This window comes from Acinonyx jubatus, chromosome B3 (assembly GCF_027475565.1).
Source record: "Acinonyx jubatus isolate Ajub_Pintada_27869175 chromosome B3, VMU_Ajub_asm_v1.0, whole genome shotgun sequence".
NCBI classification, from domain to species: domain Eukaryota; kingdom Metazoa; phylum Chordata; class Mammalia; order Carnivora; family Felidae; genus Acinonyx; species Acinonyx jubatus.
The window spans coordinates 93,326,948-93,343,524 of NC_069386.1; the positions used below are offsets into that span (position 1 = coordinate 93,326,948).

The window sequence follows — 16,577 nt, forward strand, 5'->3', positions numbered from 1 at the left end:
CCAGCTCTGGATTTCTGCTCAGGTAATGATACCACTGTTAGTGGGATCGAGCCATGCATGGGGCTCTGCACTGATGGTGTACAGCCAGCTTTAGATTTTCTCTCCCTCACTCTCTACCCCTACCCCCACTCATGCATAAACATGTGCTAGCTCTCTCTCTCAAATAAATAAACTTTAAAGATAAATTTAGGGGCACCACCTGGGTGGCTCAGCTGGTTAAGCACCCAACTCTGGATTTCATCTCAGGTCATGATCTCATAGTTCATGAGTTCAAGCCCCATGTCAGGCTCCACACTGGCAGTGTGGAGTCTGCTTGAGATTCTCTCTCTCTCCCTCTCTCTCTCTCCCTTTTTCTGTTTCTCCCCAGACGCTCTCTCTCTCAAAGTAAATAAACTTTAAAAACAATTAAAAAATAAAAAATAAAAATAAATTTAAATAAATATTCATATGTTTACCAAAAGATTGGTAAAAAATATTCTGAGCATAACTATGCATACAAAAGTGTCAAACTAGAAATAAAAGTTCATAAATATTCAAATAATTTCATTATATGCATACAAGGGAACATTATATTATGATGAAAATAAAAAGGCTCTTGCCACACACAGAAGCATATGAATCTTACAAACATAATATTGGGATAGAAATCTAGATACAAATTGCATTTTATAGTTCTTTTTAAATTTAAAAGAGCAAAACTAATGTAAGAAGTTCAAAGTCAAAATAGAGGTTGTGAAAGAGGAAAGCTCCTTGATGGCTATTAATTCTCTGCTTCTCAGTCTGAGAGCTGGTGACATACATATGCTCACTCTGTGAAAGTTCATTAAGCTATATACTTATAACTTCCACCATTTCTGTTATATTTAATAAAAAGTAAAAATAAAGTAATATCTTAGACCTCATTTTTAAGATAGTGCTTTAATATATTCATATTATATCATCAGCAAGCAGGGGGGTATTATATGATAATAAAGTATTAAAACTAATAAAATCACAGGGGCCCTGAGTCTAGAATTCCAATACTATGAGAGGAAAAGAATTACTGAACCATAACCTTTCTATCTAAGTGAATATCTTCATTTATTTCTCTGAGCGCTCACACTAAATAAACTCCCAAATTAATAGACCAACTACAATCTGTTACATGCCTCCCTTTTGAGTTTTTCTATATCTGTCAAAGGAAATTAATAGCCAGTTTGAAATGAAACGAATTACACTAGGAATAATCCTTCAAAAACAAGCTTCTGTAAATAAAGTTACCATTTAACTTGTACTGTAAGAAGGAGCCATATTATGACATTTTACATCGTCTTTATATCACACACACACACACACACACACACACACACACCACCACCACCACCACCAGAATAATCAGGGGAACGTTTAGGAAGGAAATTGATAAAGGCAACATAAATATCCATTATTTCATTTTCCATTATGTTGGTTTCAAGTCTTGGATAACCTGACAGGGTATCTTCTAGTGCTACGGGAAGCACACAGATTTTACAGTATTTGGACTGCCCATAAATGACAATATTGTGTTCATGGACTCCATGGGCTCAATGAATGACAAGGGGGAGGAAGCACATTTTAGAAGCCTAAAAAATAGCCTATAATAGTTCTTACTCTTACAGTAAAAAGTAGGTTTCAAAAATTAGAAATCACATAAAAAACTTTAACAAATGAGGTGAGAAATGTTAGTGAATGGAGTACAGAGCTTCAGAGGAAAGAGTCTGAAGACATGGACTAGGTGAATAATTGAGACTGAGCGAGATCATTATAACCCAGGAGATAGGAGCTGATGACCATGGGCCAAAGAGAAAAGGTACTGCTCTAAGTTCCCAGTAAGCACTTCCCATGTGGGCCAGATGACAGCTTCTTCCCAAGATGACTCTACAGAGAAACAGGACTGTCAGGCTAAGGAGTACTGACATCTGCAGCTCTAAGAGATATGTCAAAAGTCGTTACAATCTGATATTAATACTGTATCAAAATGGACAGTGTTTTTTGGAATTAATTCCGTTTTTTCTTTGCTTTTGTTGTGTGTGCATGTATATAGTTTTATTCACTTTTCAGATTGGTTTTAAGGGAAACCAATTAAGGTCAGAGTTTATGAACAGCATTGCTATTGACCCTTAGGATAATTATTTTTTGTCGAGGCTGTCCAGGGCATTGTAGGTTCAGCAGCATTCCTGGCCTCTACCTTTTAGATACCAATAGCACCCTACCACTCCTGGCCATGACAATCAAGAATGTCTCAGTAAACTGCCAAATGACCCCTAAAAGGAAATACTGCCTCCAACTGAGAACCACTGACCTAAGCCAATAAATAAAATGCCACACCTCTCTCTCTCTCTCTCTCTCTCTCTTTGCATTGGGTTCCCATCATCCACTGTATCATGGCTGAAACAAACCAAAACCCAAAAACTAAAACCAAAAACAAAACAATATATAAAATGCCTTCAAAGAAACTGATTAAAAAAATTTTAAAATAATCTTATTTGAATGAGATTCTTTTCTATTAGCAGGTATTAACTTTTATGTATTTATTTATTTTTATTTTTAAAATTTATTTTATTTTTAATTTTTAAATGTTCATTTATTTTTGAGAGAGAGTGTGTCGGAACATAAGTGGGGGAGGGGCAGAGAGAGAGGAAGACAGAGAATCTGGAGCAGGCTCCAGGTTCTGAGCTGTCAGCACAGAGCCCTACGCAGGGCTCATACTCAATAACCACGAGGTAATGACCTGAGCCCAAGTTGGACACCTAACCGCCTGAGCCAGCAGGCACCTCTATTTATTTATTTTTAATGTTTATTTATTTTTGAGAAAGAGAGAGAGGTAGAGCACAAGTTGGGGAGGGGCAGAGATAGAGAAGGAAACACAGAATCTGTAGCAGGCTCCAGGCTCCGAGCTGTCAGTACAGGGCCCCGTGCAGGGCTCAAACTCACAAACCATGGGCCAAAACCTGATGCAAAGTCAGAAGCTCAACCGGCTGAACCACGCAGGCGCCCCAGCATGTATCGACTTTTAAGGCACTACTACCAATTGGCAAGTCTCTTTTTGGATAAATATGAGAGACTCCATCTACTACGGAGCACAGTGTAAGTTTTTAATGAAGTAAACATGTATAACTAAGCTGTCTGTGCATCATTATGTAAACATAGTAAGACTATGCAATATCTAGACAAACTTTTTTCACTTGAATTTATATTTTATGATAATTCCTCATATGTTATTTCAATGAACAAAGATAAGTGAGATATATCCTATTTATGAAAAGAAACTGAGCTATCATCTATATTCAGATGAGAACTACTGGATGTGGTAATTTTCATATTTTGTGTAGCCCAGATTAATTTTTTAAAAAATAATAATGAAACCATTTGAGAGCTATAAAACATAATATAATAAAATCCTCTCTGGTGTTTTGGGGAGATGTAATTACTACAGAATATTAAATTGGGAAAACAGAAATAGAGCATTTAATCTACATGAATAATTAGAACACCTGCACACGGCAGACAGCTTTGCTCTTGAAGAACGTTAAAGACTGTTTTTCTACAATTTCAGCTTTTATCATTATAGTTTTTATTGATGACAGATCACGAAAGAGAACTACTGACTACTGAAAATTTAATTTGATTAATCTCAATGCTTGGGAAGTGCAATGACCTTATTATTGGAAATTCAGAAATACTTTATTTTTAGAAACACATAGAAACCTAAATTGAATCAATTATTTATGGAAAATTGTCAATTCTGACTGACTTTCTGGTCAAGAGCTTGAGATAGATAACTTTCAGTAAAAACAATGAACACACTTTTTTTAAGTATAGGTACCTTGTTTTGTTCCTCATTTATACTGCATGCTTTATTTGTGCAATTATTTTGTACCTTCTATGATTCAATTGGTCTCAAAATGAATAGAAATTCTTCAAAATTCTTGTACAGTAATTTTTAAAAGAGCCATTAGAAGTAAACAAGTCATGTTAAGTCCTTCACAATTCAGTATTACTTAGAAAATCATAAACTATAAATACTGTGTTGGTTAGAATTTGAAGTATGCCTACCATCACCACAGAAAAAAAGTGCTAACAAAAACAATATTCTCCAATCAAAAACAATTATATATCTGGGAAGAAAACAGTGCAATTAGGAAGAACTCTATATAGTGTTGGGAATTTTTTTTCCATAAATACAAACTTATATTCAATTCACAACCCAGAAAGAATACCTAGTAACTCTCTGGCAAGACAAGAATACAGGAAACAATAAAGGATATTAGTCAGTTAAATTTGGGGGCTGGGGAGTGTAATATATATGTATATGTGTGTGTTTATATATATATATTTAATTTATATAATTAATATATATTTATTAATTATATTATATATAAATATATAAATTATATTATATATGAATATAATATATTATATAAATAATTATATTTATATATAATTAATATATTATATATTAATACATTATATTATATATATTTTATATTATATATATATATTATATTTGGCTAAATTTTGAAAGGCACAATGGTACCTTGGTTAAGACAGTGGCCCTGGAACCACATTGTATGGGTTTTGAATCTCAGCTTTGCTGCTTAAATAAGGCTTCTTTGGTGGAAGTTACTTAACTGTTCCCTCTTCAGTTTTACTTTTCTTTAAAATGGAAATAATATTTTTTACCTCATGAGTATTTTGGAATTATTAAAAAGTTAATGTATACAGTATGCCTGGTAGCTTGGAACATAACTATTACTATTACCTAAATGGAACTGATAAACTCAACTGCTCAGAGTTTTTTTCCTCATACAATTTTAGAACTATAAAATTTTTTGTAATAAGCCTAAAGATCATTTTTAAGTGTTACAAGTACTAATATTTGATGTATTTCCACTAAATGTGCTTAATATTACAATTCAGATTTTTAGAGAGAACTCAGTCATTTCATGTGGATACACTAGTTAGGTAAATCAACACATTTCAGTAGGTTATGATGTTCCTGGAGGTTACAGTATATTTCTGTACAGTTAGGAAACTGTAAATTCACGCCTCACTGAATACATATTGACTTCCTCCATAAAGGTTAAATCTATTTCAATATTGACAACCTATTTTTTCTCTTTCCATATTAGAAATCTGAGATCATAGCCAAAAAAAGAGGCTGGGATATTTCTAAAATTAAAAAAAAAAACTGTTTACAATATCACTTAGCAGAGGCCAGGGTTCAAGATAGGGGCTGATAAAATTAAGGAGAAATTGGGAAAAAAAAATAAGAGGCATAAGTGAGTTTTGAGACAGCATGGGAGTATGATGTGAAGAATATGGTTTGTGGAGTATGCCACATATTGGGGTGCCTATTTAAAACCATGTCTGCAGATTATTTGACACTGCTCCCTTTCATCCCCTCTGGAAACAGGCCAGCCTTTATCACTGCCTTGAATAGAATGCAGTAATGACACCACATGACTTTGGAACCCAGGTTAAAAGAATCCACACAGCACTCGGGACTTTTGTCCTGGGATCCAGTAGAATTCTAGCTACCATGAGCCCTCCATGTGGAGAAAGCATGCAAAGAGACTATTGAGAGTGAAGGACAGAGACTGAGCTAAAGAACTCAGCTGTTTAAATTTTTTGGTCTAGACAACAGATATTTGAATGAAAAGCCTTGAAGATGATCCCAGCACTAGCCGCTTTCAAAATGCAATCATAGGAGACCCTAAATTTTTTAGCCGAGCTTTTCAAACCCCAGAGTTGTGAGCAAAGCAAATGTCAGCTACTGTTTCAAGCTACTGTTTGGGGGTGGCTTATTACACTGCAATAAATCATCGGAACAATGTGGCCTTTTAAATGAGCTAGTCATATCACACAGATGTTTAGTAGGATTTAACATGTATATAAAGTTCCTAACTTACATTAATAACATTTAGTACATAATTAGGATATCAAAGGGAGGCAGATGTCTGAAGAAATGTTTAACATAAGCCATTAAACTTATAAAAGAGATCTATTTACTCAACATATATTTATTGAGCATCTATGATATGCTGGGTAATTTTCTAGGTTCTAGGGATACATTACTGAATAAGACAACAGATAAATTTTTTGTCCCCATAGTCTCATCAAACAAACAATAAATAAAGATATGTATAAGACAACTCCAGGTAGTTATGTAATAAGAAGAAACAACAAATCATGCAAGGGGATTAGGGGTAGGTTATCTCAGAGAGGGTAGTCAAAAACCTCCCAGAAGACAGTATTTGAAAATTAACATTTTAGGCCAAATGAACGGTAAATGTTCAAGTCCCGAGTTGTGGAAAGGAAAAAGAAGAATAATGAGTATAAAGTATAGTGGGTAAAGAGGGGCAAGAAATGATGAGGAGGAATCTGAATTCCATTTTAGGTGAAATTCTACTTTAGGGAAAGTCATGGGAGGAGTTTCCAATAGTAGAATGAGATAATGCCAATCACTCTGTCTCTTGTATGAATGGGTGGCTGTTGACAAACACCCATGACCTCTTATTCCTGAGCACACAGTAAGAAGATATTTCCCAGCCTTCATGCCATTGCATGTCACTGGGCGTGACCATGCACCTAAGATCTAGCCAATAAATGTGAGTGGAACTAATGCAGACCTGCTCCATAAAAATCTCCCATGTGTTCTCATTCAAACTCCTTCCCACTTCCAGCTAAGAGGGATGGAGGTATTACTCAGAGAAGCCTTAGGAGCCACAGATTGAAGATGGCAGAGATATCATCAACCTAGGTGCCTGAATGACTGCATGGATCAGACTCTCCATTTCTACCTGTACCCACCCACCCCCACCCCATACACACATATACCAATTACACACACAACATTCTCACCAACATTATTGACTAGGAAATGCCTGAACTCTTTCATGAGAAACATCTATAGTGTTTCTGTTTTCAGTAAATACATTTATAGGTCTATTTGTTAAAAGCCTAGTCTACTTTATTTACTACAGTGGATAAAAGAGGGGCTTCTAAAAGCAAAGCTGGAGTGGAAAGATGAAAGAAAAGGCTATTTTAATAAACTAGGGGAGATACATTGATAGTTTACATAAGGGTAGTAATGGTGAACTTGGTAACATATGCCCAGATTCAGAGTACAGTTTGAAGATAGAGCCAATATGGACCAACGTAGCAGACAAACGACCTGTCTATTTCATCTCAATCCTACTGAGGAGGCTTTTCATGGGAACAGATGGAGCTCTGAAGTACTTTCCCTGAAAAGGTACGTGACACATCTGAGGAAGCCAAAACTTGTGTGGGCAATAGGGTAGCTACACTGGAATTTGTGTGCTCTACCAGAGATCACTGGTGAACATTTCCACTAAATGGATGTGAGTCACAGAGAAAGAGAAATAGCACAGACTTGTCTTGGGCTCTCTTTAGTTGGCTGCCCAGAGGAAAGCAAGAAGCCTTCAGCAGAAAGGAGGAAAGGACACAGCATAACAGGTTGTGCTCAGGGAATGTGGCACATTAAGGGGCTCTTGGGAGATTCCATCACTAGAGCTCAATCCTTAATCCACATAAATATACATCTCTTCTAGATAGAGGAATCTCCCAAGAGTCCCTTAATGTGCCACATAAGAAAGACAAATGTTTTATATAGAGAAGACCTCTCTACCCCACCACACGCCAGGGAGGTCACAATCTGGCGATCAGGTCAGTGGTGGAGTGGGTAGTCAGCAGGGTGGTAGATAAACAGAAAAAGATGAAGAAGTCAATACACATCCCTTCTGCTTTCCCATTGCAAGTCTCCAACCTAATGTGGACCCAAGCTGAGCAGGAGAGAAATTTTTGTATTAAATCAGGCTTAGAATTTTACTAGTATTTTGGATAATGCATCCAGAAACCCTGAACTAAATGTGTGCTTGTGGTTTGAATGAACTGTAAGACTCTCTCCATTTCTAATAATGAGGATAAGGGTCAGCAGATATGCTGACTTTTCTTCTTGAAATGGGAAGATTAAGCCACTGAATAACATTTAAAGAGACCACAGGAAACTAAAATACAATAATGTCTTGATCGTGTTATGAACCATGCTTGTTCAACACAGTGGTTCAATTCATGACATATGAAAATCATGGAAATGACATACTGAAAAGAAGCTTGGAAAGCAGTGGGCCCGGGCCATCCTGCTACTCTTCTGACTCGGGAAAAATGTGGCTCCATCATGACAACTTAAAGAATAAGAAAAGGCATTGCAGCTATATTTATAAATATCTAACAAAATATTAAAGCATATGACGTTCCTCTTCAGTTTTGAGCATGTTATCTACAAGAAGTTCTGTCTACATTATTTAAAGTGTTTTCTATTAAAATAAAGAAACACAACAAAAGACAATTCAGAAATGTTTCTAGAGTTTTATTCCTGTCTTCACCCCATGCTCTTATTTGTTCCATGAATATTCTCCAATGGTAATGGGAATTCTACACACAAAATATCCCTGTGCTTGCTCAAAATTCTGGTCTATGGATCTTGATTTCATTGCAGATAAGAATGTGTGTGTGGGGGGGGAGGGGGAACCTAGAGCTTCGTGTTTACTGTATCCATAACACAGTTAATCTGAGACACTGCAGAGGTCTACAAATTCAGAAGACTCGAAAATAATTTCTTTGGTATAATGAAAACCATTTTCTTTAACTGTATTTCTTGGCCATGGTGGCAGGAATCAGATGCCTCACATTAGCATAGCAGTTTTCTCCCCACATGTAATCTAGAACCCATTAACAAAGGCTATTTCTCTACTCAGTATGATTCTAGACAAATCTCGTCAAATCGACCTTATGAATTATGTGAATGCCATTGCTGACAGGTTCCACTGGCAATACATTGTGGCTCTGCACACATACACTTCAGATAAATTAAAAGTTTAAAATGTATGAATTGGGGATATACATGTTTAGGTCACTCCCATCAAAGTTGGAAATTGCCTTTTGTAAGAACATGGATTAAAACTGCTAGATGGAATGGGGAAGAGCAGATCACTCTCTGAGCATCTATGTGCTATGGATTGTAGTCCCTCACAGAGGGGGCCTGAGAAACACAAATATTTTATGCCAGATATTTTGCCAGTTGTATAGGAATTCAACGCACTTGCAGATGATCCTCTGGTCAAACTATATTTAATGCATCATTTTTCTCTAGTGAATTCCCCTCCTTGAAAAAATGGTGGAATGAAAGATTCTACATTGCATCCATGAGTCTTAAGGATAGTTTTGCAATGATTTAATGAGTGTCAAATTTTTATAGCAATATTTGATAACATTATTTCATGAGTATTTGGGAAAGCATGTGCTTAAAAGCAAACAAATAAAAATGGGAATAATAAACATGATGATTTGTACAGTTTCTTTCTTTCTTTCTTTCTTTCTTTCTTTCTTTCTTTCTTTCTTTCTTTCTTTCTTTCTTTTCTTTCTCCTTCCTTCCTTCCTTCCTTCCTTCCTTCCTTCCTTCCTTCCTTCCTTCCTTCCTTCCTTCCTTCCTTCCTTTTCTTGAAATTTGGAGTGGCCGGAGAATTTACTCAGTGAGACCAGGCTTAGAGAAGTCCATGTCAGCAATATTGATATCCAAGTTAGGAAGGTTAGGATACTTCCATTCATGGACTCTGTCTTTTTATTCATTTCCATGTGTTATTCCTTTGTATTCTTATCTTTCTTACAGAATTGTGAACCCCTGTGAGGGTAGTCACTGATTTTTGTAGTTACCACCATGCATCCCTTACAAATTTGCTGAGTTGTTAGCATATGGTAGTCATCCAGTAGAAGTTTCTGAAATCAAACAGCTGAAGTAAAGATCACATTTCATTTGTTTTAAAATCCCTATTATGTTCACCTTCAAACACTTCTAAAATCAGAATGTATCTCACACTCAGTATTCTCTTATGATTGCTATCAACACGGCAAAGCAGTGATGATCGAACTTGAGAGAAAATCAGAGACCATATTTCTCTGTAATTCTGGATTATAAATGTCCTTAATGATAAAGAAAGATGTATGGAAAACCATAGTCAACAAAGACTGGGATTGAAACAGTTGGGTTGGGGGCACCTGGGTGGCTCAGTCGGTTGAGCGGCTGACTTCGGCTCAGGTCACGATCTCACAGTCCGTGAGTTCGAGCCCCGCGTTGGTCTCTGTGCTGACAGCTCAGAGCCTGGAGCCTGTTTCAGATTCTGTGTCTCCATCTCTCTCTGACCCTCCCCCGTTCATGCTCTGTCTCTCTCTGTCTCAAAAATAAATAAACGTTAAAAAAAAATTTAAAAAGGTGTTTAAAAAAAAAGAAACATTTGGGTTGGTTCTGAGTGTGAAATTTTAGGAATAATTTAATCAACTTGTTTTTTTTTTACTTTCCTTTTTATACATAGTAAATGGTTGATACATGGCTTAAACGAAAACCTAAGTATATACAGATCTGAAACACTGCTTTCAGTAACATTGTATCTCATAAGAAAACACTGTGGTAGCTTAATTGACATTACACTTTACTTTGTAGTGATACATAAAATAAAGGTCCATCTTGCAATTACTAAACATTGTACAGCCTACAATTTGGTAGCAGATAGTGCATTTTTCATAGTGCTTCATTTACATCTAACACCTTGCAATATTTTGAAGAGTATATTTTTGGTCAAGTACCATTTTTCTGAGAATTGGATAAGAACAGATAGCTACGGTCCCTAAAGCCACTGCAACCCACGTTCACAAAATTACAAATGTTAGTGTCAGTACATTCAATTATGTTTTGCTTCCATTACAATCCTCCATCATGAGAAACTTTCATTTGCCTGTGAGGCAAGTCCTCTTGGGCATGTGAATATCTATTTTAAATTTAGAGGCATTGGTGTCCTTCCTCCATCCCAACCCAGGACCATGCCAGGTGAGACATGAAGAAACACAATCTCCTTGCACAGTAACTTAACATCCTCCAACCTGCAGGGATAGCATCTCCTTTACATATAGTACCAACACACCAGCTGGAAGAAGCCACACTAGAACATCAACGCTAATGTAAACTTCATGACCCACCTTTTATGTCAATTCCTCAAATAAATTTGTCGGACTTTTCCATGTCTTTCTCTAATCTCTATCTGTTAAAACTTCCCAGCCTCTACAAACTGATGTAAACGTGATTAGATATTTCCTAACAACCTCAGCCAGCACTTACTGCAATTTTTCATATGTCTATAGCTTTTGCTTATGCCTCCCCAACGATGGATCACAGGGCTATTAAGTGAGATATTTTATTTTCACTGACAGTATAATCCTTGAGTGCAAGGTAATGTTTTGTCGATCTCTATATAATCCTACAATTTACAATTTAGAGCTCCGCTTGTAATAGGGATTCAATAAATGTTTATTAAACATTAAATTGATACATGTATTAAACTTCTAAACTGATATGCAATCTTTAAAATAATGATTAACTCTCTGCCACATTTGTGTTTTAATGAATTTTTTTTCTAAAAACATATTATAAAAACTATTCAGTGGAATAGTTTCATAGTATCACTAAGACTATGTTATGAAAACCATTCGATGCAAATATAAAGAAAGCATGGTTATTAAGATTCAGAAATTTTAGTTGCCATTTAGAATTAGACATCATTCATCAACTATAAATAATTTTCTATGTATATTACACATACATGCAATATTTGAGGAAATGTTTTCATACCAAATGTTATTTGCTTTGTGATAGCCTCGCTAACACAGAAATCTATGTGGTAACATTCTCTAGGCCAACTTACCTCTCACAATGATGTTGGTGGACTTTTTTGCAGGGTTTCCCACATTATTATTGGCGATGCAGCTGTAAGTACCGGCATCTTCTGAGGTGATGGCAGGTATGGTCAACGTTCCTCCATTCAAAACTGTCTTTTCAGGCAGAGTCCCAAAGGACCTGACCCATGTGAGAGTGGGCACAGGCTCTCCTCCTGTCGTAACACATACTAATGTTATGGCCTCTCCAGGATTTACAACTATAGGGTCATCCACCAAGAGTTTAATTGACGGAGATGCTAAAAGACATAAACAAACAAACAAAAAAAAACATGCACTATTTAGATCTCCTACAACTGGAATTCAACAGCATGCTTTATATTTATTCAAACAATTAAAATGGCATATTCTTTTCTTTTGCCAAAATCTTACTGTACAATCAAGTTTAAACCAGATATAATGGTTACATATTTTAATTACATGGCATAAACCTGTAGAAGTGCACTAAGAATCTTACACAGAGAGAGAGGAATTAAAATTTATGTATTCCTGGATTATTGTTCCAAAATTAGAATGACAAGAAAGATTAAGGTTTTTAAGTAAAAATCCCTTTCTCTTTTAATACTGACAATGATTATTTGTTTTTGTTCTCCCAGGTACAAATATTGCAGCTGTTTAGTCCTTGTATTTTCATAAGGAAGATCATCAATTATTTAATTTGTGGATCATTCTGAGGTGCTATGATATATTTTTGTGCCTGAACCCAACTGAATAAGAGATAAAGGCATAGATCATTCCAGTCTTTGACCAAGCAGTGGGCCTGGTTTTTGATCTTGAAAGGAATAACAAATCATCTAATTCTAATGCAGTCCCCATACTTCGTCTCTAACCTCTCCATTCACAAAAGGTCTAAGACAGTAAGTTCGCATAACTGCTTTAAAACAAATAAATGAGAGCTCAAACATAGTTGCCAAACTGTGACTCCTGCCACCCTAATGTTTAGGTTATATAATAATCTCCCCAGTGAAAATAATTCCCTTGCAAACTTTCAGGTTAAAAAATATAAAGATAAATATCCATTCAAAAAAATGCTGTGTTAGACTTTTCACCAAACACTCAAAATAGAAACAGTACAAAAACTATCTGTGTTCACATGCAGCAATTTTTTCTGCTTACAATGAAGTGCTGGCCTACACAACGCATCCCTAAATGAAGACGGGGGAATGCAGTATGCTGGTGTCTGATCTTACATATGCAGAAATATCTTATACCAAAGTTAAAACTGTATTGTAAATCCACATCAAAAACACATGAAATATTCAATTGTACAGTATAATTTTTTTTAACTATTAACTTCAACTTAGAGTAGAGAGTGATTTTCTCAGAATAAAAGGCAAACTTGTGTGGTCCAATATTGTCTTTCCTTGTTAAAACAAAATAAAGCCAAAAAACAGACATGAACAAGAAAACAATTCCATATTATTATTATTATGGTTCTGTGGGATGGGCACAAATTGCCTGGATAACATTTTTAAACATGATTTTTTGCATGTTGGTCCTTCTAACATCATTTTAAGTAATATGGAAGTTTTTCAAAGTGTCTTAATAGCCCATGTGAGGTGTTTACTTGAAATTATAAAGATTTATGATTAAAACTGGAAAACTCACATAGTGAAAATAATATGCAAAAGGCACTGCAGTTTAGTACAAAAGAAAGTTCTGTCAAATAGTTATTTAATATTACTATGTAAATATTTTAAAAATAGATATTATGTCTACGTATCAATATATTGCCATGAAAAAGTAAAAGAAATCCCCATAGCCGAATGTGAGGTAAATAGCATAATCTCACAAGGGTATTTGGTTAAAGTATAATTCTAGAGATTCCAACTTTTATATCATGCTAACACAGTTCATTTGTTTTACATCATATTTTAGTAAAATTTAAAGTCCCAAGGCTTAACGGCCATTAACAGCATACGTTTGGACTATGGAAATATACAATGGTGACATTAACTCAAGAAATATTTGCCCCTGAAATCGACTTGATAAAGATGAGCTTCTATTAGTTTCTATTAAAGAAAAAAGCTCAAGAAAATTCCGAAGTTCAGAAAAATAATACATACATAACAAGACCACTGTTTTACCTATAAAGCACTATATAGAACTATATCCACTGTCTTATTTTTTAAAAAATCCTCTCTTTCCCAAATCTGAATTAAAAAAAGAGTATCGTCCAACTTAGATTTGTTGAAGATGGCATTCATTTTTCTGATTATCCCTGATAGTAAAAATACCCCAAGAAGAACACAATAATGGCAAATGATTTCAAGACTTTAAGAATATTCATATATATGTTAATATCAAAATTTTCTACTTTAAATACTGAAAAGGTAAAAGGTGAAATTGCTGTCATTTTGTTTTAGTGTCTTACTTTTGATTTTATAAGTACCAGTTTTTTTAAACTATGAGGTTTTGCTTAAGAACCTCAGAAGCATTAGAATTCACTAGGCTTAAGTGTAAAGCATGTCTTAGAGAAAAAAAATTAAAATGGGAAGACTTAAAAATATTTTTTTCTATTATCAAATGTATTTTTAGAGGAGATTTCTTATTGGAAGGATCCTTTGCTAATTTGGAGGTTTATAAAAGAGTAATGCAATATATCCTGGGCTATTTACTCCCTTTTTATAGGTTTCCATAGCCCCCATATTTTTCCCTTTCATATTACATTGTATAATATTAGCCAGGCTATCAGAACTGCTCTTGAGCCAGATGTAGTGTGGTGGTTCTATTATCTGAGTGATTCCATTATCCATTAAGTGGTGGGGTGTTTGAGTGGTAAGAGACACGTGGGTTAAAATCTTGACTGTGCTATTATTTAATAGCTGTTTGAACTTGGACAAGTTCTTTTACTTCTTGGTGACTCAATTTCTCATTGTTGAGATGGAGGAAAGCAATTGCTAACAAGCTTATAGCTTTGAGATGCTTTAACATGTCTAAAGTGTTTACAACAATGTCTAGAACAAAATATCCACTGAAAAAGTGATATCCTCTGTTACTATTTTTGTTACAACTATCATAGCCAGGTCCAACACTTAGCACATAATAGGTACTTAATAAGTACTAGAAAGGCAAATCAATAAGGGAGCAAATTAATAAATGAGTGACTGGTGTGAAAAATTTAGTCACTATAAAATTCAACTGTTCTATTTTATTCTGATGCATATGGCTGAGATATTTTAGGATCATTTTGACATTTGGAGGTTTTATACCATGTCATATAAAACACATTTTAAAGACATACACATTTTAAGCAAACATGATTAAGCATTTATTAATATGTTAAATAATTTTCAATTTATAATTTAAAACTATTATTTTTCAAAATTCAACATTTTCACAGGACTTTTCAAAGCTTATGAGCAAAAATTATTATACGTATTTCATCATCCACCTTGTGAGTGAATGCTATTTGTTTCACAGTGTCCTTAAATTGTCCAACCATCCTGAGTCTGTGCATTATAAGATTCCTCTTTAGCACTTACATAGGTAGACAGGAAATGAGAAACATAAATCTCATTACACTAAATCATGTAAGTAGCTGAGTGTTCAGTAAATGACTATAGCATGTGTTGGTCAAATTACCACATCACTATATCAATACAAACATGGAAGGCCACAGAGGTCATCAGTCTCCTTACTATGACAAAACTGCAGTGTCCTAAAACATATTGCAAGATCTAGACATCCATACATTCTTCACAGCAACATCTGAGAGACAGATTACCATTTTCAGCTCATTGTTAAGTAATAAAGAATTTAAACATGAAGATTGAAAAAGGGACAAGAGAAACACTGAATGGACAATATAAGTTTTATTTGGGATGTTCATGAAACCAAAGCAAAAAGTAGAAAAAATGAAATACATACAATAAACAAAGGAAATTTTCCAAATTAAGTGAAATTTAATAGAGTATTTGAAACATGTTTTTAGTTATTACCAACACCTGACTCAAATTACATAAAAATAATTCCAACTAAGTCAGCTTTTAACATAGCTCACACATAGATACCACCAGCTATAAAAATTCTGTGTATATGCAGGGCTTATAAATAACTGTGGTGCCATTCAGATTTTCAGAAAGGTAATCTTGCCAGCACTTAATTATGGCAAGCATGGGTTACCATAGGAGTTGTCACAGAGATGTGACTGTCCTCTTCAACATCAGTATGCCAACATTCTAGCATGACTGATGTGCTCTGTGGTAGGAATCTGACTGACTGATCGATTGATAGATAAATTATTGGTCCTGGGAGAAATGTGATGAAGTAGGATAACAAAAAGAGAGAGAGAGAGAGAGAGAGAGAGAGAGAGAGAGAGAGAGAAGGGAACGAAGAGGAAGAAAGGAATAACCAGTCTGTTGTCTCTATTTTCCAAAATCCTAAACATTTAATAGAGTTTCAATAACTGCAGTGTGGAAAATATATTTTAGGAAATATCTTTGAGAAAGGGAATTCTGGCCATATTCCCTTCAGTTCCTCTTCTGGCAAACAAAAAGAAGAGTTTTCGTGGGCTGAGCAACAGACACTTCAGTGGGTTCCAGACAGAGAGAGGACTGGCCTCTTGGTTCACACACCAAATCCCAAACAGCTGGATATTCAAGAGCAGAGTATCTGTGTATCCCTTCTTGGTTTGAGGTCACTGAGTGTGACCAGCTAGATAAACGAGGACACAGTGAATCTCATGGGAAAAGCTCCATGCCTCAGGGGAGTGGTCTTCAGCCCCACGATGGTGAAATGGAAGAACAGAGACA

General features: G+C 35.2%; 1 protein-coding gene across 3 annotated transcripts in view; it reads right to left on the minus strand.

Moving 5' to 3' along the window:
• MDGA2 (MAM domain containing glycosylphosphatidylinositol anchor 2) overlaps window positions 1–16,577 on the minus strand; it is an 846,425-nt gene that overhangs the window by 258,483 nt on the left and 571,365 nt on the right. For 2 of the 3 annotated variants that reach the window (XR_003422473.2, XM_027065661.2), the window contains exon 6: window positions 11,793–12,062. Coding sequence is in view for 2 of the 3 variants with exons in the window: in XM_027065661.2 (XP_026921462.1) it covers window positions 11,793–12,062 (270 nt within the window). In the remaining variant the exon portion in view is untranslated. The remainder of the gene's footprint in view (window positions 1–11,792; window positions 12,063–16,577) is intronic. The other variant, XM_053224436.1, reaches the window with a different exon arrangement.